The sequence below is a fragment of the Magnolia sinica genome, chromosome 1 (assembly GCF_029962835.1).
Source record: "Magnolia sinica isolate HGM2019 chromosome 1, MsV1, whole genome shotgun sequence".
NCBI lineage: Eukaryota > Viridiplantae > Streptophyta > Magnoliopsida > Magnoliales > Magnoliaceae > Magnolia > Magnolia sinica.
Genome location: NC_080573.1, coordinates 16,726,354 through 16,748,641, shown reverse-complemented (window position 1 = coordinate 16,748,641; position 22,288 = coordinate 16,726,354). Strand labels below are relative to the sequence as shown.

Genomic DNA, 22,288 nt, shown 5'->3' with positions numbered 1-22,288 from the left:
AAATACGGAGCCCATTACCAAGCAAAAACACAATCCCTCTAGAAACAAATTGTTCAGTTTCCGCCACCACCTTCCAAATGCTTGAAATTCTATATGTGAAGATCTCTTCACAAATCAATTGCCCCCCGGCAACCCATATTTATTGGCAATCACCTCCCCCCACAACCTCCCCGGCTCCAATCTGAATCTCCAAATCCACTTTCCAAGAAGCGCCAAGTTCATATCAATCAAAATTCTAAACCGCACACCTCCTGCCTTTAATGGCTTACACACCTCATCCCACTTAAGCATATGAAACTTCCCACCATCCAATCTCTCCTTAGCTTCTCAAGTCTATCCAACACCGACTTGAGACATTTGAATAGAGACATGAAATAGACAAGCATGTTGGAGAAAGTCGCCTTAAGAAGCGTTAAGCGCCCGCCGAAGGATAAGTATCCGCATTTCCACATGGTTAGTTTCCTCTCAATCCTTTCAATCACCCCATCCCAAAGGTGAGGGGCTGGCTTCCCACTGCAAAGAGGCAACCCAAGGTAAGGGGAAGGAAAGGGCCCCCACCTTGAATCCGAAAATACTCGTCAGACAGCTCAAATCTTCCCCACGAACCTGAATCCCCAACATCTCGGATCTGTAAATGTTAATTTTCAAACCTGAGACAGCTCCAAAACAAACAGAAATTTTGTGTAAGTTGTCCACCAATGTCGCATCTGCGTCGCAAAAAAAAGGAGTGTACCATCCGTATACTGAAGATGACTAATATGAGGACATCCAATTGCAGTGTTAAACCCGCCGAATAGTCCATTTTCCTCCCCTTTCTGAAGCATCCTACTAGGGCCCTCCCCAACAACTACAAATAGATAGGGAGATAAAGGGTCCTCTTGGCGAAGAACCCTAGAGGCCCTAAAAAACTGTTTAGCAAACCATTAACGAGGATGGAAGAGGCCGATTACACGCGCAAATAAATCCATCCCCTCCATTTCATCCCACAACCCAATCTAAGAAACACATAATCGAGGAACCTCCAGTTGATATAATCATAGGCCTTCTCAATATCCAACTTAGAAACAATGCCACTTCTCCTCTCCATATAACTAGAGTGAATGCACTCATGGGCAATAAGCACACTATCCAGAATTTGCCTGCCTATGATGAAGGCAACCTGATTTTCAAAAATGACTTTGGAGAGGACTCCCTTAAATCTAAAGGCAAGAATCTTTGTAGGGTGGAATCTTAAAAGGCGGACCTCCCTGTATGCTTAACGGTCTCTTGTGAACCACATCGGCAGAGGAGATGAGTCTAACATCCCCATCACAAGAGCTAGAAGCGTTGTCGTCTTCATCGTGAGGAATCTCCTGCCGATCGCTTCCCAAAGGGTCGGTAGAGTTATCGAAACGTCGGAGAAAGGTATTAGAGTCGACCTCACGTTCTGACTCGATTAAAAACATTTCATGTGCAAGGGAATAGTCGTGCCCCAATACACATGGTTGATCCTCCCCTGCACATGCTACAACAAACTGCCCATCATCTACCGATAAATCATCTTCCGATGGCCACGTGTCAACATCAAAGGCGGCCTCCTCACCAAAAAAAGTCGTCAGATCTATTTTCACTATCAGTGACTTCACATAACAGATCGTGATCGTCTGCAACTCGCACCACAACAAGAACAAGAAGAATAGACTCATGACCACCTTCGCTCTCTTTGCAACGTGTCATTCCCGGGACACGAAGCTGGTACGAGACATAGGGGCAGGTTCGGCACCCAAGCCTTGCACCTTTTCTAGCGTCGAAGGAACAAGCAAAGACCCTAATGCTCCCGCAAAGCACTCAGAAGAACGTGGCAGCTAGAGATTAAATCTCCCCCCACCTACCCCATCACCATTCTCCTTCTCACAGGACAACCTGCCAAGAGTTTGGCATATACAAAGTATGGAAGTCGTGCCCCAATTGGCCGCCCTCCATGGGACCTCACGATGTCGTTGCCCTCCTACCTCTTCCAAATCTCTCTCCATCTCACTGGCTTTCCTCTTGTCTCCTCTTTCTGAACCCACGACTCCAAGAGAACATCCCCGACCACGAGCGGGATAGATGTAGGGAACCCAGTGGCCTTCTTCCTCCTTACTCGGATCCTAGCCACCCCCAACAACTCCCCATTTTCCATTTCAGGATCGATGGACACACACACACACACACACACACACACACACACACCCCCAAAAAAAAAAACAAAAACACACACACAAGCCTACCACTGTAAAGAAGTCGGAGGACCACAGCTCTAGCGAGATGCCCCAAATCAGGAACCAATTATCTTCTTTGCCAAAGAGCAAGAAATCCTCCCACCAGCGAAGCCTAATAATCAAACACTCAGTTTCATCAAGAGTAATGCCAAGAATTATGTCCAAGTTCTCCTATCATAGCAAATCCAGATCTCATATCGGGTATAACATATAGGCATGCGATTCCAAGTTGTCGTAGGCCTCTAGCCATCAATGCACCTGCGAGAGGGGTATTTTCCTTCGTTTCCGCTGCTAGGGAACATTTCAAGTTGTCGTGAGCTTGAAGCAGCGCTTCCGACTTAATCTGAATTACCATCACACCTACCTATCTATCCAACACCACCTATTTGCCATCTTCGGTTGTCGCCCCCTTCACCATATGTACCTCATCAACTAAGGTTTCTTTAGAACCCGCTACTACAAGCTGATGGCGATTTCCCCCAATGAGGACATCTCAAAAGGAAGTACTACTGTCACCCTTGAGCCTTCCCCATCTCCAAAGATCTCACTCACCAATCGGGACTCCTTTGCCAAACCCATGGATTGAAGGACAATATTTCTCCCGCAACCTTCCAAGAAGTCGGCTTCACCTCTTTCTTCTTAAGTTTCAATCCAAAATAAGCCCTTTAAACTAGTATCTTCTTACCCCGGACTCTTTCTCCATGCAGCAGCTTAACTATGCATCCTAAGTTCCTAACTCCCCCTCAGAACTCATACACATAAAAGCAAAGCCTCGATATGCTGTCATGTTCTATTAATACAAGGGCATTTTCACACCGAGCTCGAGTGAGGTAGCCCGTGGGATGCGGGGACACACTCGAGGTTGGTGACCCATGTGATTTCGGGCCACGAGCCCACGAGGGGGGTTCGACCAAAGTCCTAACCAATGAGACGTGGGCCCTGGGCTATGAGATAAAGGGATTAATTCGCCATAATCTAACAATTCGAGCTTTTAGAGCAAGTGGTTAATTGTCCTGCATCAAATTGGTATCAGAGCGGGAGGTCTCGTGTTCGAGACTCCTCACCAGGGGTGATTAATGCAGGGGCATTTTCACACCGGGCTCGAGTGGGGTAGCCCGTGGGATGCGGGGACAAACTCGAGGTGGGTGACCCATGTGATTTGGGGCCCACAAGGGAGGTCTCGTGTTCGAGACTCCCACCAGGGGTGATTAATGCAAAGGCATTTCACACCGGGCTCGAGTGGGGTAGCCCGTGGGATGCGGGGACATACTCGGAGTGGGCAGCCCATGTGATTTGGGGCCCATAAGCCCAAGAGGGGGGTTCGACCGAGGTCCTAACCCATGAGGGGCTATGAGATAAAGGGGTTAATTCGCCATACTCTAACAGTTCAAGCTTTTAGAACAAGTGGTTAATTGTCCTGCATCATCTATTCTTTAGGAATCACTACCTCCATTACCCCCCCCCCCCCCCCTCGGGGCCAAAAACTCTTTCGAAATTTATCAGCACCCACTCCTCCGAGAAACCCGCGACATAAAGAGTCGGGTAGTCATCGCACTTCAACTTCCTCCCAACTCTCGTCCTAGACATTGACGGTTTCACACACACCGTCATTCCCCTCTACCATTGCCTCCTCCCAACTTGAGCTCTAATGGTCTCCCACATCGGATTTCCTGAGCGTATTCTCATCCTCGATTCTCTCCTACCCTTTCCATTGCCATTTCACCGTCACCATTTTTCCGAGCGTCCTTACCAACCACAGCTCTCTACCATCAACACCTCGCCATTCTTTCCATTCGTATGATAAGATGAACTATCATCAAGTTAATGTGTTTTGGAATCTGACATAAATGTAGGCATCAGGTATCTTTATAATTGATGCACAACTAGGTTCCACGGAGCTTCAAACAATAATCACCATGGGTGGATTATGGGTGTTTTGCCCTTTTTTAATGGTGCATTACCATGCTTACTATCCTAGGAAGTCTTGAAGGACTATAACTCTTGAAAGCATGAACGAAGAGGGCATTAGTCCAAAGTTGTGAGCAGAAGAATCATATATTGGCTTCAAGAGAGAAAAAAGAGGGCTTTGTGGCTAATGTAGCTTGTTAAATTAGTTATAGATTCGTAATTCAAACATCACAATAAAACCGTTTAAGCTAGCAAAATAGTTCTAGCTAAATGGATAAAGCCTCTCTATAATATGTTGAAATCGAATTTTGATGGAGCATACCATGGCAATCTTGGCAATGGTGGTGGTGGAGGGATTGTGAGAAATGATCAAGATAAATATATCTAATGATTTTGCTCATTATTATGGGGTTGGTTCCAACACTGAAGATGAAGTCAATTATTTTGGATGGTCGGAGATTCTACGAGGCCTATAACATCAAGAATAGAATTGTAGAAGTGATTCTAAAATAAGGGTGGATATGCTTGCAAATCTCTTCCTTGGAACTTTTAGTAGTGGTGGTTTATGCTTAGTTGCCCGATGCTTTTAACTAGTTGCCAATCCCACTTTAAGACCCGTGCTACCACTCCTACTTCGTGGCCTTCTATACTAGACAACACTATGAAATAAATGCTTCCCCGCTTCTGCAGCCAATCTTTTTGTCGCTTCGAAAAGCTTCCAAATCCATTCTGCAACAATAGAAATGAGGAGGGCGAAAACGGGTGCCTTGTTAGCCCTAGAGCAAAAATAATGTAGCCCTTTGGGGAACCATTAATGAGAATTGAAAATTAAACCATCAATATGGTTGAGATCACATCCACTTAATCCATTTCATACGAATTCCACCCTGCTAATTTAAGTAAAGGAACAACCAATCAACCCTATTTTATGCCTTCTCCATGGTACGTACAATTCCTGGGAATATCCCTTTTTCCAAATCCACGCTTCCATTTACAATGAGGAATCCTATCCACAGTTTTGTTCCCCTTCACAAAGATGACACAAATGGGGGAGATAACTTTACTCCTAAACTCATCAGCCAAAATCCAACACTATCATTCCTCCAGCTACGTCGGAATGAGGGAAATGAAAGTCATGCCACAGGCCACCCCAGCCCAGTGTGAAAATGCCCCTGCATTAATCACCCCCGGTGAGGAGTCTCGAACACGAGACCTCCCGTTCTTATACCACTTTGATGCAAGACAATTAACCACTTGCTCTAAAAGCTCGAACTAATAGAGCATGGCAAATCAATCCCTTTATCTCATTGCCCAGACCACACATCCGATGGGTTAGGACCTCGACTGAACCCCCCTCGTGGGTCCCACTTCACATGGGTTCCGCTTCACACGAGCCACCCGCTTCACACGAGTGGGCCCCGCCCCACACAGGCCGCCCACCCCAAGTATGCCCCTGCATCCCAGACGCCACCCCACTCGAGCCCAATGTGAAAATGCCCCTGCATTACATGGACACAACCCCTATAGAAGAATTTGTTGAATACCGCAATCAAGTCGCCTTCAACATTTATTTTTTATTTTTTTAAAGGATAGTAGTAATTGTTTTTATAGATATGTTGTAATGACATATATCAAAGCAGCAAAGAATACATCCTGGAAAAAAACCAAATTACAACCTAGATTCACAACCTTAACATAGAAGAAATTTCTTAAACATTTTCATCGGAAACCCTTGACATCCTAGATACCCATTCTACTAAATCTCTCTTGGACTGCCACAATCTCTTCTCACAATTGACATTTGTTGCAGAAGCATCGATTGTTGTGCTCTCCAAGTGTTTCATAGGATTGCTAACAAGACGAGATGCCAAGTTGATAGCGAAGGCTAAGGAGTTGGGTTCCATGCCACACCCAAAACAACTCATTGACTGGTTGAGGCATAGCCAACTAAATACCAACAACTTCTAGGAACATGTACCATATATATTGCACAAAATAGTAGTGAATAAAGATGTGACCTATCGATTCTATATCGCTCATACTCAATAGACATATTGGGCAAGACTGTCAACATTTTCTGAAGATTGTCTATTGTTAAAATTCTATTCTGACCAACCAACCAAGCAAAAGATGCCACCTTAGGGAACACCTTGTAGAACCGGAAGGCATGGAAATTTTCTAGTGAACTCGAAAGTCGATGATTCTCGAACCATCTTGTAGAAGGATCTGACTGAGAATTTCCCATTTGGTGACATCTTCCACACCCATGTGATCATCAAGAGCTAAAGAGGGATGAATGTTGTGCAACCTCTCCAAAAGAAGTGTTAAATCGGTCACCTCCTCGTCTATTAAAGCTCTTTGACATGGGGGAAACCACACGCCTCCATCCATGTGGGAAAAGCAATCAACCACTGATATATTCTTCACGGGAGCTAACCTTGCCAGGGATGGAAAATCCACCACCAAAGACCTTTCTCCACACCAGGAGGCCTCCCAAAAACGTATAGGTGACCCATCCCCGAGATAGAGAGCCACAGTGGACATAAACATAGAAGTTATTGAATTAATGGCTTTCCAAATGTCCGAAGGTCGATAATGCGAAGACCTCTTGACCTCCCATCCCCCCTCTTGCCCACCATATTTGGATACGAGTACTTCTATCCATACCTTGCCACATTCAGACCCAAATCTCCATAGACATTTTCATAGGAGAGTCACATTCATTTCTTCCAACACTCTAATACCTAAACCTCCTTTCGATAATAGTTTACATACCTCTTCCGACTTAGGCAAGTGGAATTTATGCTTCTGATTTGCCCCTTGCGATAGGAAGTCGCCTTAAACAATATCCCAACATTAATGATAAAGCCCCATTGTCAATCCATTTGGCCACATTCAGACCCAAATCTCCATAGACATTTTCATAGGAGAGTCACATTCATTTCTTCCAACACTCTAATACCTAAACCTCCTTTCGATAATAGTTTACATACCTCTTCCGACTTAGGCAAGTGGAATTTATGCTTCTGATTTGCCCCTTGCGATAGGAAGTCGCCTTAAACAATATCCCAACATTAATGATAAAGCCCCATTGTCAATCCATTTGGCCCTAGGGCCTCATCTGCCTCCATTGCATGATAACCATCTTAATCCTTTCCATCTCAAACCCTCTTTCTAACCATATCACTTCCACTTTTTCTTGGGAAAAGGAATTAAAAGAAATGACATCAAGTAGACAGCACCTATCATCCTCCTTCGTATATAGGTCCCGGGAAACCTTGCCACCTCGATAGCTATTGTATCTTGATCTTCAAAGAATCTATTCTCTGCACCCATAGTTTGAAAATACAACTCCACCTCCGAGCATTTGCAAAACAGTGGAAGAAAGCGTATTTTATCCCCAATGAGCCAGAATGCTCTAAACTATTTTCTTCTCAAGAACTACTAAACTGAGGATATTGACATACTCTAATTTGCAACTTTCACTAAAGAGGATCCTCTCTAAGGGGATGAAGCCAAGATCAACATTTCAATTTCTTAAAGCGCCTTTTTTTTGTTCATTGAGTGTACCAAACAATTATTAATTCCAAATCTTGATTCCAGCATAACGCTTGAAGCTCTTTAGTGCATCTATAACATACAAGTCCCCCAAACAATTCCTCATTCTACCATCCATAGGAAGCATGGCACTTTAAGCCACATTCTTAAATTTCAAAAGTGTGACCGGCCACAATCAATGTCACAAGCTTTTAAAAGGATAGTGTGATGATGCAAGATGACCAAGGAAGAGTGGACCTAAGAGCCTTAGATAAGTGTTCCTCCCAATGTTTTGGAACCAAGAAGCAATTCAGCTTGCAGTTAGCATGTCAATTAGCTCATTACGTATTAATGAACTCTAAGAATCTAAATGCAATCCAATACAACCCATCCTCCTTGGACATGAATTTGGCTACATTCACCTACCCTCCCCATCACCTCTGGACCACCTCATGACAGAAAACGAGATGAATACGATGGTCGCAATCCCCATATCTCTAGAACAGTGAATTTATCGATCTTTCCGTTTTAGTTTCTTGAATCAACAAAATATCAATTATATGCTTCTTCGCAAATCCCTCAATTATTCATCTTCTTTTTCTAAGCTCCTATTCCTCTAATGTTCTATGATAGGATTGATGGCCGACTCACTGCCCATATATATATATATATATATGTGTGTGTGTGTGTGTGTGTGTGTGTGTATCCATCCACCTTAAGAATCATTTATTGGACGTTGTTCCCTTGCAGATTGTCTCCAGCTCCCCTACCCCCTCTCAACTCCCTCAGCTACCAAGTTCTAGGTGGCTTCCATTGCCCTTTATCACTTTATCTAAGATTGGGAAGCTCGGGCAACCCTGGCTATTAGAAAATCCCTCAAACCATCGCGGGGTAGACAAGAGCTTGCCAACCTTGAATCTTCAATTAATTACGAGGTGGGCTCAACCTCCAGATCCTCGAAAAAAGGAAGAAGAGGTAGTTCAAATGCCCCGTGAAGATTATTTCTTAGAACGCGTGAGGTCTCAAATGTGCTAGGAAGAGGTCTTAAGTCAAGGACATGCTTCGGAAATTTAAAGGTCAGATTGTAGCTATCTAGGAAACAAAGCTTCAATCAGTAGCTAAATCTAACCTCGATAACATTTAGGGAGTCAGGCACAAGGATTTGACCTTTCAAGGGGCGAATGGTTCGACTAGAAGAATTCTAGTTGCCTAGTATCCCAACCTCTAGACCAAAGTCGACTCCTTAATTGGCAACTCATCCGTCTCTATGGTCCTCAAAGATAATTCCTCGAGTTTTAGATGGGCTTTCTCTTCTATTTACAGGCCTTGAAAGGCTTCCCTAAGGCACACACTTTGGGGCAATCTCAATGCTATCAGACTTAAATGGTCCCTTCCTTGGTACCTATAAAGAGAATTGAACGTCATTCCGTTCTCTTATGAAAAATCGATTTTTTTGGGAGCATGCAATCTTGGGGCCAATAATCTTATCGACCTTCCTCATTTGGATGTTAGATTCACCTGGTCTAATGGCCAATCCTGATGCAGGACAATTAACCACTTGCTTTAAAAGCTCAAACTGATAGAGCATGGTGAATCAATCCCTTTATCTCATAGCCCAGGCCCCACATCACATGGGTTAGGACCTCGGCCGAACCCCCCTCGTGGGCCCCACTTCAAATGGGTTCCGCTTCACACGAGCCACCTGCTTCACACGGATGGGGCCCCTCTCACACGAGACACCCGCCTCACACGAAACACCCACCTCGCACGGGCCGCCCGTGCATCCCATAGGCCACCCCACTCGAGCCCAGTGTGAAAATGCCCATGCATTAAATCCCCTCCCATCTTGTCTTGCTTAGATAGATTTTTAGTTTCACCTGATTGGATGGATGCTCTTCCTGTTGTCTTCCAAAGGGGCCTACCCAAACCAGTATTTGATCATTGCCCTATCCTTCTGGACTACGTGGAGGATAGTTGGGGTCCTAAATCTTTCAAGTTTGAACTTTCCAGTTGAAGTTGAAGGTTTTTTTAATCTAATTTCATCTTGGTGGTCCTCGTTCTCCATCTCTAGCAATCCCAACTTCGTCCTAAGTTGTAAGCTCCATATGCTCAAAACCAAGTTAATCAAGCGGAGAAAGTAGACTCAAGACCGATGTTGAGATTGTTGCCTTTGATGCTCTCTCTGCCATCCAGTTGTTAGATGTGCTGGTAGCAGTGGGGCCTCTTTCTGAGGAAGAGATCTACTTGAGAGAAAATCATAGATTTGTTTACGCCTCTACTTCCAACCAAATCGAAATCAAATGGAGACAAATATCTAGATCAGTTTGGCTGAAAGAGGGGGACAAAAACACATACTATTTTCAAGCCATAGTTAGCGCAGGATTAAGATCTAACAAGATTAGCTCTGTGAGTATTAACAGTTCCCACTCTACCGACAAGAGGCGGGTATGTGACCACATAACTTCTTATTCTCCTCCCTTCTCTCCGTGAAACACTAGTCCAAATCGAGATTGGATGATCTCCAATTCAATCAGATCTCTGCAAAGAAGGCCTCGTCTTTAGAAGCCCAATTCTCTGAGGAAGAAATTAAATTGGTCGTCTTCTCTCTTGGGAGAGAAAAACCGTCGAGACCTGATGGTTTCCCTTTAGCTTCTTTCAAATCTTTCTGGAATTTAGTTTTTAAAAAAAAGTGATAATTGACTTCATTTCTTAATTCTTCTCCTCGGATTCCATCTCCAGGGCAATGGGAGAAACCTTCATAGCCCTAATCCCCAATGTGAAAGGTGCAACTAACCTCAAAGAATTTATACCCATCAGCCTTCTGGGTGCCCCCTACAAAATCCTAGCCAAGGTTTTGTCTTCTAGATTGAGATTTGTCCTCTCTAAGGTAATCTCTGAGGCCCAAGGGGCCTTCTTAGCTAATAGACAAATTCTTAGTTGCGCTCTTACAGCCCATTAATGTATAGACTCTCACCACAGAGAAGGTCTTAAAGGCTTAGTTTGCAAATTAGACATTGAAAAGGCCTTCGATCATGTGGATTGGAGCTATCTTGATTACATTCTAGGTCACATGGGTTTTGGTATGAAATGGAGAAGGTGGATTCAGTCATGCTTATCCTCAGCTCATTTCTCGGTCTTAGTCGATAGATCATCGAAAGGCTTTTTTCGATCCTCTAAAGGGATCAAGCACGGAGACCCCCTCTCCCCTCTCCTCTTTGTTATTATAGCTAAAGGCCTCGGTTGAATGATGCTCAAAGGTGAATCGATTTGTTTACTCAATGGTTTCTGTCTCTTCTTTTAGCACTTCTATTTCTCATATCCAGTTTGCTGAAATTACTTTAATTTTTTGTGAAGCCTCTACAAGAGGCTAGTCATTAATCTGAGAAAAATTTTGTGTTGTTTTGAGGCTATTTCTAGACTTAAAATTAATATTTTTAAAAGCGAATTGCTCGACATCAACATCCCTGCTCGATCTCTCTCCAATTTTTCCGAGGTCTTTGGCTACAAGCCTAAGTCCTTCCCTTCTACTTACCTTAGGGTCTCCCTCTATATAGGTAGACCAGCCAAACATCTTTGGGACTCAAGTAGAGAGAATTGAGTGCAAACAAACCCCCTGGGAAAGTAGATATTTGTCTCTTGTTGGTCAGTCTTACCCTAATCAAATATTCCCTCTCCAACCTCCCCTCCTATTTTCTTTCCCTGTTCAAATGCTCTGTGGCTATTATAAACAGGATTAACAAAATTAAGAGGGAATTCGTGTGGAATGGCAACTCGGATGGCAATAGGGTCCATCTCCTCAATTGCTACAAAGTTTGCAAACCTTATGTGGAAGGGGGAGTTGGAATTCATGCCCTCTCTAATATTAAGTGGAGAGCTCTGTGGAGAAATATCATCACTTGCAAATATGGTACTAAGATGGGAGGCCGATTGTAATAGCCCTAGTTCAAGTAGTCAATTGCATACTCTGTAAATATAAATCTACTTTTTTTTTCAGAAATTAGTGAATGTTTAGTAATACCGCAGAATAGAGCGTCCTCGTTTCCATTCTTGATAGAAGTGTTGAATTTTGGGAACGAAATTCTCTTCAAGGGGGGTAGACTGTAACACCCTGTACTTTCAATCCTCGGGTGTTACTAATTGTTGATATTCAAATTCAGAATAAATCTAATCATTGGATAGATTAAAATCGACAAAATAGACAAAATTCATTGGTGTGGCCCACCTAAGCTTTGGAGATTTGTCTGATCTTTGGCCAGATGTCCTAATTGGACTTTTAGAAACGAGTGGTCGGAGTGGATTTCACAAGGCACCTTTGTGGGCCACGCTTTGGGTGTGGGTGTGCACAGCCATAGTGCATCAAACCGCTAGCCCGAGTCAAGCGGGCGTTGACATGAAATATTCTGAAAAAGGAAGCTTCCTTCCTTTCCTAGTTTCCCGCCCGAAGTGCATTTGATCAAACATCGTCTGTTAGCGATGACGTGGCCAACCATCAAAGACCGAATGAATGATCCGAGCCGTCTATCTTGTATAGCGGTCGATTCTGACCGAAACCTAACTCGTCTTGCACGTTGAAACAAGTGTGCATGCACACGATATCCGGCACAAATATGAGTTGTGTGCAGCGTTTTTCCAAAACTGAAAACCGATTCTTCGTGGTGAGCTAGCGATCCATGTGCATTGGTTTCTCTCTATCCCAGCCATACATTTCGAGCATTCTCAGCTCTCCATTCAACGCTCGAGTTGGGGTTTCCAAACAAAATAAACTGCTGCTCGGAATCTTTTTGGTTGCAAATAGTGTAGCCCTAGAATGAATCCAGACCATCTATGTTTGATCCAACGGTGCAGAGTGGATTAGGTCATGATATAAAAGGAGATAGGATCGAACAGCATGTCACTTCTTATGTTATTAAGGCAACTCGAGAAAATTCATCGTTTCCTTCAAAGCTCAAACCCACCAATCCAACCTCATCCAAGCTTTAAGAAAGCCTATCTGTAAGCTTCCTAGGGTCCCTACAGACCGTCTGCAAGAACTAGATCAAAGCAAGAATCGATGGTTTCAAAGATGCCATTAATGGCGGTTTTCTTCTCCACCAAATCTACACCACCGCATGTTCGGGATCAGCTCTCATTCAAAGATCTGGTACATGCGTTTGGAAGGGCATTGAGTGAGTACTCATCATGTAGTTTCTGTGGTGATCATGTAGCACCACTAGGCAAGGAATCGAGAAAACCGGACGTAACAGTTTGCGCATGACATGTATTACATAGAGTCAGGCCTCTTTCTCCTGTGTAAAACAGGTCTGGGAGCTTTGAGAAGATCAGATTTCACTACAAAAGGATTTCTGTTGTGAATACCAGATTGTGGTGAAAGAATTGTAGAATGAAACAATGGAAGAAAATCATGAGGAAGAATGTGTTCAAACTCGTTGACTCAAACCGAGTCGTTGACTCGTTTGAACTCAATCAGGTCAAGCTTGGCTTTGGTTCGGTTCAGGTCTAGGCAGGGAAAGAAAGAGAAAACAGAAGAAAGAAGAAGAAGAATGGGAAAAGGAGGGTCTGCTGAGTCAAACCGAATTGACTCAACAGTCACCGAGTCTCACCCGAGTTAGGCATCTGATCCGGCTGATTTCGGTTGTGTTCTCGCTAGTAGACGGGGTTTGATCATGTTGGCCAACAACATTTGTTGTTGTTCTTCATTTTAGAGTAGCAGGTCAAGATCAAGTTTAGTTCGCTACCGAGTCAACTTGGTTAGGTTGTGCTGAGTTTTAATTTGAATTTAGAAGGTTGATTCTAGTCTTTTTGTGCAATAATAGTTGTTGATCTGTGACATTTGAACCCTCGCGGACTCATGCTTGTGTGGAGATTGAGTTGAGTGGCGTTCATCTAGGAGATTTGAATCAGACCAAGCCGTAGGAAGTTTGAATCCTTCAATTTCCACCTCTAATCTACGTTGTTCGAGCCAATGTGCAATCGGGTTGGAGCAAGTTGAGTTCAAGTTGAGAAATCGAGTCAAGTCGAGAGGTAAGTATTCTCTAGGCCATTATCGTGGAAATTCGAATTCAATTATTGAATTAGATATAGTAATGAAACTCAAATTCTTGAAATCCTGACCTTAGTTGTAGGTGGTAGATCTAATTTCATTAATTAAGACTCTAATGTTGATCCTAACTATTCATTGATGGTATTTTAGGTTAGAACTTGTGCTTAGGGTACAAATTTGCATTATAGTCGAGCTAGAAAAGAATCTGCATCCTAAGGTGAGGATTCACCCTTCAAGCTTTCCTTCATTATAATAGTTAAATTAGTTTACTTACATTTGTCTTCCATGCTTGACTTATAACTTATGTTTAATTTATATGAATGATCTAACTTCGTTTAACTCTACGCATGTCTTAGGATGTGACTTGAGTTATGGTGTACATTATAGAATTGATATGCTTTATATTGTAGAATTGTCTCTCTAATCTAGTTAAGCAGACAGTTTTATTTGCATATTATTGATACACTTGTAAGTTAATGGAAGTGATGTTTGTTTTATATGTGGGAGGTCGAATGGATTGTGGTTTAGTTTGACACTTGGTTATGTTAATGAATTGTATTGGAAATCTAATGCTATATGTTGATGGATATGTATATTAGAGATTACTCGAACTAGTGGCTGGTTGTGAATGGATTAAATGTTATTTGGTCGTAGACTTACCATTTTGTGGATTATTGGTGCCCATGTGGCTTACGGATTGTATTCTTTTATTGTGTCCTTGAAGGACTTGGTGCCAATATGGCTTGTTGGGAGGACTCTTTTATTGGAACTATATGTGAAATTGTAATAGTAAAGTCTATGTGTTGAATCATGAGTGGCCATTAGTCGTAGAGGTTATTTTTAATAGAGTACCATGAATCTATTGTATTACAATCACTACTTATAATCTTTCGAGTGTATTTTAATTCTATTCGCTAAAATCTCATGAGCCATAATTGGTGGTATGGGACACTATGCCCAAACTGTCGACCTATGTTGGGTGACAAGTCCCCATAGTGACCTTGGAGCTTCTCTGATGTGATGTTTATAAATTGGACTAATAACGGTTGGGTTAATCACACATACATGGCACGTAGGCATTATCGAATGCCTGGTTGACTGTTTAAAAGACCAATGTACTGTTCAAACAACCCTTATTGCATTTTGAATGAGTTGACTATTTGAAAGACCCATTCTCTTGCATGAATGGGACAACTATTTGAAAAGTCTATTCATTTGTTCAGTTGGATGTGCGTCCCCAGGTTGATTGCATTCATACATCATGTATTAATTAAGATTAAATTAACGATTGAATATTGTAGTTGTTTGTATTATATTTGTGATTGGATTGTATTTCCTTGTGTTATACTAGAATTATAGTTTAGATGTGTGGTTGTTTGTGCTGTATTGTGAGTTGTGAATTGCAATTTAGATATTATAGTTCTTGTATTCTACTTGTAAAGTGTGGATTGTGTCTTCATGTGATGTGCAGGTTGTATCCTTTTATACTTCACTTCTAAAGTGTAAATTGTACATGCTTGTATTCTACTTGTGAAGTATAGGTTGAATATTATATTTTCCTGAGTTTTATTTGAATATTACTCTTAACTATTGTAATGCCTTGGTAATCTTGAGGGGCATACCTCACTAGGATAGCCATTGACGCTATCAAAATATTCAGTTGGTGCATGATACATAGATGATATACACGTATGCGCTCACGTGAAGCACGAGAAGTTGTTTGATCTTGCAGCTTAGATTTATTACTTTTTAAGTTTCTTTCATATTTTCTTTAGTACATTACTTTGAATTTGCGTATTTGAGTCATTGGTTTGTATAAGCCCTTTTTGGGCAGCCACTTTGTATATTTGGGATGAATATTTGAACTCTCCCCTTTAATTCTGATTTACCTTTCGTCGGTTGCAATGCTCACTAAAAGAAATTAGAAAAAAAAAAAAAAATTTACTGTGAAATGTGGGCTATCTTTAAAGGTTAACACTAGGGATTTTGGAAAATGAGTATTAAACTCGGGTTATGAAATCCAAGGTGTTACACTGGTTCACTAAGGCTTCCTCCCTTTACAGATCCTCCTCTATTTAGCTTTAGCTTTGCATTACAAGAATGTTCTTTTTTTATGATAAGGATGAATTTGCATCATAAGAATATTCTTCTTTGACCCAAAAAGAAAAGGCCTAATATGTGCCACATTACTATAACCACACACACACACCAAAAAAAATTATAAAAAAAATTTAAAAAAAAAAAAAACCAACAACCACAACAGAAAGAGGGAAAGGGAGAAGGTAATGCAACTTACAATCTTGTCCAGGTAGCTCTGTATTGTGGCATTCTTCTCTCCAATCTCCAAGTCCTTTTGCTCAAGCAATTCAAGCAACTGCCGCTTGGACTTCTGAACCTCAGATGCTTGAACTGACAACCGCTCGACCTCCCCATCTTTTTCAATCTAATATTGTGGCAAAAGAAACAGCCCATAATCAATGAACTGTCCGGGTACAAGTAGACAATCTCCAATCATAGAAAAGGATATTTCAAGTAAATGCTGCAGGCTCAGTGTAAATTAGAGTTCTCATCCATGACAGCATTCCATCCATACATGCCCTGCCATTCAGAGACCTGAATAATTCATCCAGCAGGCTGGGCCCTACAACGGATGGGCAAATGTCGCAATGTATGCCTCCATACTACAATTCCACTCACCAATCAGCTCGTATGTGGACAATCAAAAACCAAGAAATATCCAATGTTTGGGAAGAAGCCCATCAGTCCAATGGTGAGGATAGCCAGTTAGGAGTCAAATATTCTGGCCATCACCTGTCTATAGTTGGGCACTCCCACCATGAATGATCAACATTCCAAAGGACTCCAATTGGACACAATTCCATCCGACAATCATCCTGGTAATGAACGGCTCAAAACAAAACATAACGAGTTGGGTGGGGGGAGATTTTCTCAACATAACTAATCCTGTGGTGAGGCCCACCAGATGAAAGATTCTAATCGACATAAGGCAGGCACGGAAACCTCTTCTCTTCAAAATTTCACTTTCTACGGTTTTCTTTTTTTAAAATTAGTATTCCTTGAGGGATGTGAGGGAACGAAGAAGGGAGCTTACGGCCTTGAGGTGGAGCTGATGCTTCTGAGACTGGGACTCGGCGAGCTCAGAAAGCCTCTGTTCGAGGGCGGAGGAGAGCTGGGCGTTTTGGGACTCGATCTTGGCGTAGTCGGAGGAAAGGGATATGTATTTCTGGTCGAGGAGTGCGCACGCCTGCTCGGCCGTGATGGCAGATGCATCGGCCTGCGCCCTCACCGTCTCCAGCTGGCGCTGCAGCTCTCTGATATAGGCATCGGCCTTCTCCGCCACGACGGACACGTCGTCGGCGCACCGCTGAAATTCCTCATCCGAGAGGAATAGCGGCATCGAGAACGATCGAGAGAACGAGAGTAGAAAAGAGGAGGGAAAGGGAAAGGGAGGGGGAGAATTAAAATGTAGAAAGAACCCTTGCCCTACATATATAGACGAACCGATAAATACGGAAGCGGTTCACAGTACGTGCCGCGCGTGGGAGGCTCACGGTTAATATAGTTTCAAAGTACAATCAAAAAATGAAAAGCTAAGTAAGAGTCTGGAAAATGAAATGTTTTAGTTTAATGCAATTTGGATTGAAAATTGAAGTGAGAAAACAGCTACACATGATCGAGTATGGATATGCTTCTAAAATGGTAGAACTTGAACTAGAGTAAGATGAAGAATCTCTTGCACATGTGTGGGGGATTTAGCGTGCATTGACATCATCATCTTAAGTCTTATTTCCATTAATTGAGATTAGCTGCAAGAATCATGTTCAGCCATTCAACTCTATAAAGGGTTTGGAATGTTATGTTGTTTGAATTCAAGAAATAAGTTTTGACTTAAGTTTGATATTGGTTGCTAACTTGATATAAATCTCCTCTTTTATTTAGGCTTAGGACTCGAAAGCTTTTTTTATTCCATAAAAGAAAAATAGATTATTACATGGGTTAATTGCAATCAAGTGTTATTTAATAATCAATTATATAAGTTGATTATAATCAACCAGATAATTATAGTCAATGAACAAGTTGACTACAACATCGAGACTACCATTAATAGTTTCGATTAGCAAAACACTAATAGTCTAGATTAGCATACACATAGAGTAAAATCTAATATGTTATTTTCTACGACAATAAGAGGACTATGCTTGTAAACTCCATCAACTTATAATATTTAGTTTAGTTAATAATAATCTTTGGCCTTGTTTGGTTGATGCTAAAAATTGAGTTAATCTCATTTTTCTAACAATAATTATATCTTAAATTAACATGAACCAATTATGTATTATAGATTTGATGGGATTTCATTGGATTGCATAGTGGAATATAATTTTATATGAATCCGAAATTGAAATTATAAGTACAATGTCTCCCAAATATGATCATGTACAATTTTTATAATCAAATAACTAACTTAAGAAAGTTAAATCATACCTATAATCAAACTATACACATTGATCTGTTGTCGATGATGGTCTTCCAACCTATGAAGTCTCTCGTCAATCTATCCCAATAACAGATAATCGAGATAGCCAGATATCTAAACCTCTGGTATATGTTGAGGAAGATGTATACTATCCACACAAATGGACCGTGTATGAGGACAATAGAGGATGATGGAGTGGATCTCCGCTCACTCTAAGACTCTCTTTTTCGTCGTCACACTCACATGTCCCATAGGGTGGGGACATCCAGGGATAGCCCTTTCTCTCTTTTTGGATAGAAATGGGATCATATAAATAAGGAGGGATTTGGGTTTCAGGAGTGTATCCAATATGGTGCCCCGCCACCCTACGGACTTCAGTGTAGTCTAATATGAAGGAAGCTCATCAATCCACCGCATCCATACATATACTTATGGACTTATCCCTCCAATGCCACGTCGTATCCACTAATGATCATCGTATCTCATGTCAATCAGAAAAGGGCCATTAGATTCGGGACATCAGGTTATCATTAAGTGTGATCAAAGCAGTTTTTATGGTTAAAACAAAAACTTCAATAGTCGAAAACCTTTGAAAATTTGTTTAAAATATTTAGAGTGTTGGACCCAGTAGAAAAATCACTTGATATGTCTATGATCTATCTATTCAAAGTCATAAATGTGTTCATAGGCAAACCAGTGGATCTCTTATTGGCTCATGTAAAAATTAACAACTCTTAATGGAAGTACTCAACTATATACACTTTTATTGGCAACTGCATGGACTTCTTAGGAAGACTCAAAACCACCCAATTACTATCGTGACCCTTATATGTCTTTAGGTCTAAGGATCAAACTATCTTTCACGTGTCATCAGGTCCTGATTTTACTATCACAATCAAAGCTAATGTGCTCCCAGACTGTTGACTTGATATCGATTCACCAATGTGAGTAACAAAATGTCCGAACCTGGATTCTATGTACATGGCACAGTTATACTCTTTTGCAGGGTAAAGGTAAGGCATAGACTGACACCAAGTCGGCTCTTGATGGTGGAGATTGTTCATCCTTACCCAAGTCAGTCCCCTTGTACAAGATTATTATACATCTCATGAATTAATGTCTACGGGTGTGTCCCACGCATACTTATGACGGTCATGGTCTGACAGGGTACTGAGATCCATGGACCACAACTCTTTGAGGTTAATAACCATCATGTCCAATCTCAAGTTCTTAAAAACTGCCAAAGGAGTCACTCTTCAATAAAAACCCAGTGAATATAAGATAAGAGCAATACTAAATCTATCTAAGTCATATTACATCATTACATGTCCAATTTAAGACACGTGGTCACCATGATCAACGGTTGAAATTCGGCCAACCATATCCACATGGCTAGTGGATAAGGGCACATATGATTTTCTATGGCACTAACTCCAATGATATCAAGATGTCAAACACATAATGAGAGAATGACACTAACTAAAATAAAATTAACTCATTTTTAGGCATCTAAAGTCTTGGGATTTTTTATTTTTTTATTTTTTTATTTTTAGTTGGACATGAACCGTTGTTGTATAAGCTACAATTCAAGTGATTAAGATTTCCCTATTAAGAATATCTCTTGACCAGATCATACATAATAGCACATCGTGAGCAGCAAACTAAAGTTCGAGTGCACATCAATTTGGATCTAGACCATTAAATGGGCAAGGCAAGCTTGAACAGTTGTTACTATTGAGAGTGCAACATTAAGTTGGGGAGAGTAATGTGCCTCATATGCCTCGTATTTGAGTTGAAAGCATATATATGTATGACGAAATGGAAACAAATTTACTTCTTGGCATACATAAATTAACACAAAGTTAAAACCAACCTTATCGCAAGGAAATGGAAGATGATTGGGGTGTGGTCTTTCCCTCTCATTCTTTTCTCAAAACGGCTACCCTAACCTTTATACTTTACGTGTCAATAAAGCCTTTAAGAGGCTTCCTAGGCCACTTTCATGTATTTATAGACTTGTATGAAATTGCGTGGTGGGATAGTGTACCGTGACATACGCCTGCGAAAGCTTCACAGAGCTAAGGAATGAATGACTATATCCTAGGGGAGTGAATATGACCACTTAAAAATTCCACAGTTAAAACATAATTGCCTAATTTAATCAATTTACGAATTAAATCAATCAAGACAATTAACACTAGGGCTTCCAAGCCAATAGTGGGTCCAATCACATATACTACAATAGATATGTCAATTCAAGTAATTAGTCCATAATCGATATTGAACTTGTGTGTGTTTAACAAGTTAAGTACCTAGCAAACAATCTAACTCATGCTTTTAAATAATTCAACTAATCAATCTCATGAGCATAATTACAAATGTATGCAATTCATAATCGCAATCACAAGCATATATAATGGTTCTGTTTCCTTACTCCACTCCCAGTGGACGCACTCTACTTGAGTGTATTAATTGTCAAAAGTTTTCAACAGGTTCACCTCTAACCTTTATAAGCCTACATAAGAACCTAGGTCCTATACAAGAATATAACGTACACTCCCACCGGAGGGCTCCCTCGAAGACTTGGGTGGTTTTCTATCGGCTAACCAACAACTTCGGTCCTAGTCCAAGGACTTACATTTACTCCTGTTGGAGGCTCCCTCATATACTAACATGTACACACCCATGTCCGGTGAATTTAATCGTACATAAGAGCCTGTGTCCTATACAAAAGCCTATTCGAGTTTGGGTCACAAACTCCTACCATCATTTTTACACAAGGAAAGAGAGTATGGAGTCATACTTGACAACTTACTTGCCGAATTGAGCTCATTTGTAGCATCGTTCTTGAGTTGCTTCTTCAAATCTCTCCCATGCTTGAATCAGCTCCTTAATTGCTCTCACGTTTGATGATGTCGATGGTTCAGCTCCACGAACAAACACCTTACATGCGATGTTCCATTTTAGGTGATCGAGGTGATGGGAGGGCGGTGGAATCTCCTACAATACTTAGGAATGTTATAATCCCAGGGGATTCACGTAGATGGGTGTTCTAAAGGGTTTAGACAAATGATTTGACTATTGGTTTAAGTTTAATCTTTAGAACATTGTGGAGTTTAAGTCCATCTTCTTATTGGATGTAGGAATCCTCATTAGGGTGTTAGAGATCATGAAAATGATTCGAAGCTTATGGGATTAGAGATTGGGAATGAGGGATATGAACATGGAATCTCTCAAGCTTTTGTTGCACAAAAAATCCATCCAAATGCCCGATAACTGAATGCCATTTACAAAAAGTTTAAGCTCAAACGGTAAAAAAAAAAAACGAGCAGAAAATGACTATGTCGATCAAATGATCAAGGCCTTCGATCGATCGAACTCCCCTTTGATGGATTAAGAAACTCCAGCATTTAAGTAAATTTATTGTTGGACATTTTTTGCTAGCTTTGATTGATCGTGGTGAGCTTCAATCAATTGAAGCTTGTGCTTGAGATGCATTGATGGTCCGCCGATGGGATCAAGCTTTGCTCAAAAACTATAATTTTTGGGCCTATGTTTTCACAACAGCTTTGCACCTCTGTTAGCCATGTTTATTATGTTCCATATGGGTCTTAAGGTCATGTGATAATCAAACAAGGTTTACCTATTAAGGTTAGGATCATCTAGAGACTGAGGTTGTTTTGGTTATAAGGTTAGGGTCACCAAGGCACCCATTTACTTGTTCTTCACTCCTTGAAACTTCATGTCATCTCGTGTCTTCGGTCTTAAGCTTCCAATAGCTCAACTGACTACATGACACACAAACTCACGTGTTTGACAAAAAAGGTGCACAGATAAGTGCACTAACATTGTAAGCCTTTACCATCAAACTTTCCTTATTATGGAAAGATTTGTCAAGTGCAATCCTTGTAGATTACTTCAACTGCAAGCAACATCCACAAAAAACTTGCCAAACCACACAAAATTGAGTCAAACTCATCTAAATTTGGACATTTTCATGTGTACACCACATGGATGTACGTGTTCACCATATTTTGTGTTATCATATTGTAGATCGTACACGGA

The 22,288-nt window shown here is 41.3% G+C and overlaps 1 protein-coding gene across 4 annotated transcripts in view; it reads right to left on the bottom strand.

Annotated features, from left to right (window-relative positions):
* Positions 1-17,214, bottom strand: part of LOC131241193 (nuclear-pore anchor-like) — a 124,228-nt gene extending 107,014 nt beyond the window's left edge. For all 4 annotated transcript variants that reach the window (XM_058239915.1, XM_058239931.1, XM_058239939.1 and 1 more), the window contains exons 1-2: positions 16,838-17,214; positions 16,022-16,168 (exon numbers count right to left, since the gene is read on the bottom strand). In XM_058239915.1, the coding sequence (XP_058095898.1) occupies positions 16,022-16,168; positions 16,838-17,143 (453 nt within the window). In that variant the 5' untranslated portion in view covers positions 17,144-17,214. The remainder of the gene's footprint in view (positions 1-16,021; positions 16,169-16,837) is intronic.
* Between the last annotated feature and the right edge of the window lie 5,074 nt (positions 17,215-22,288).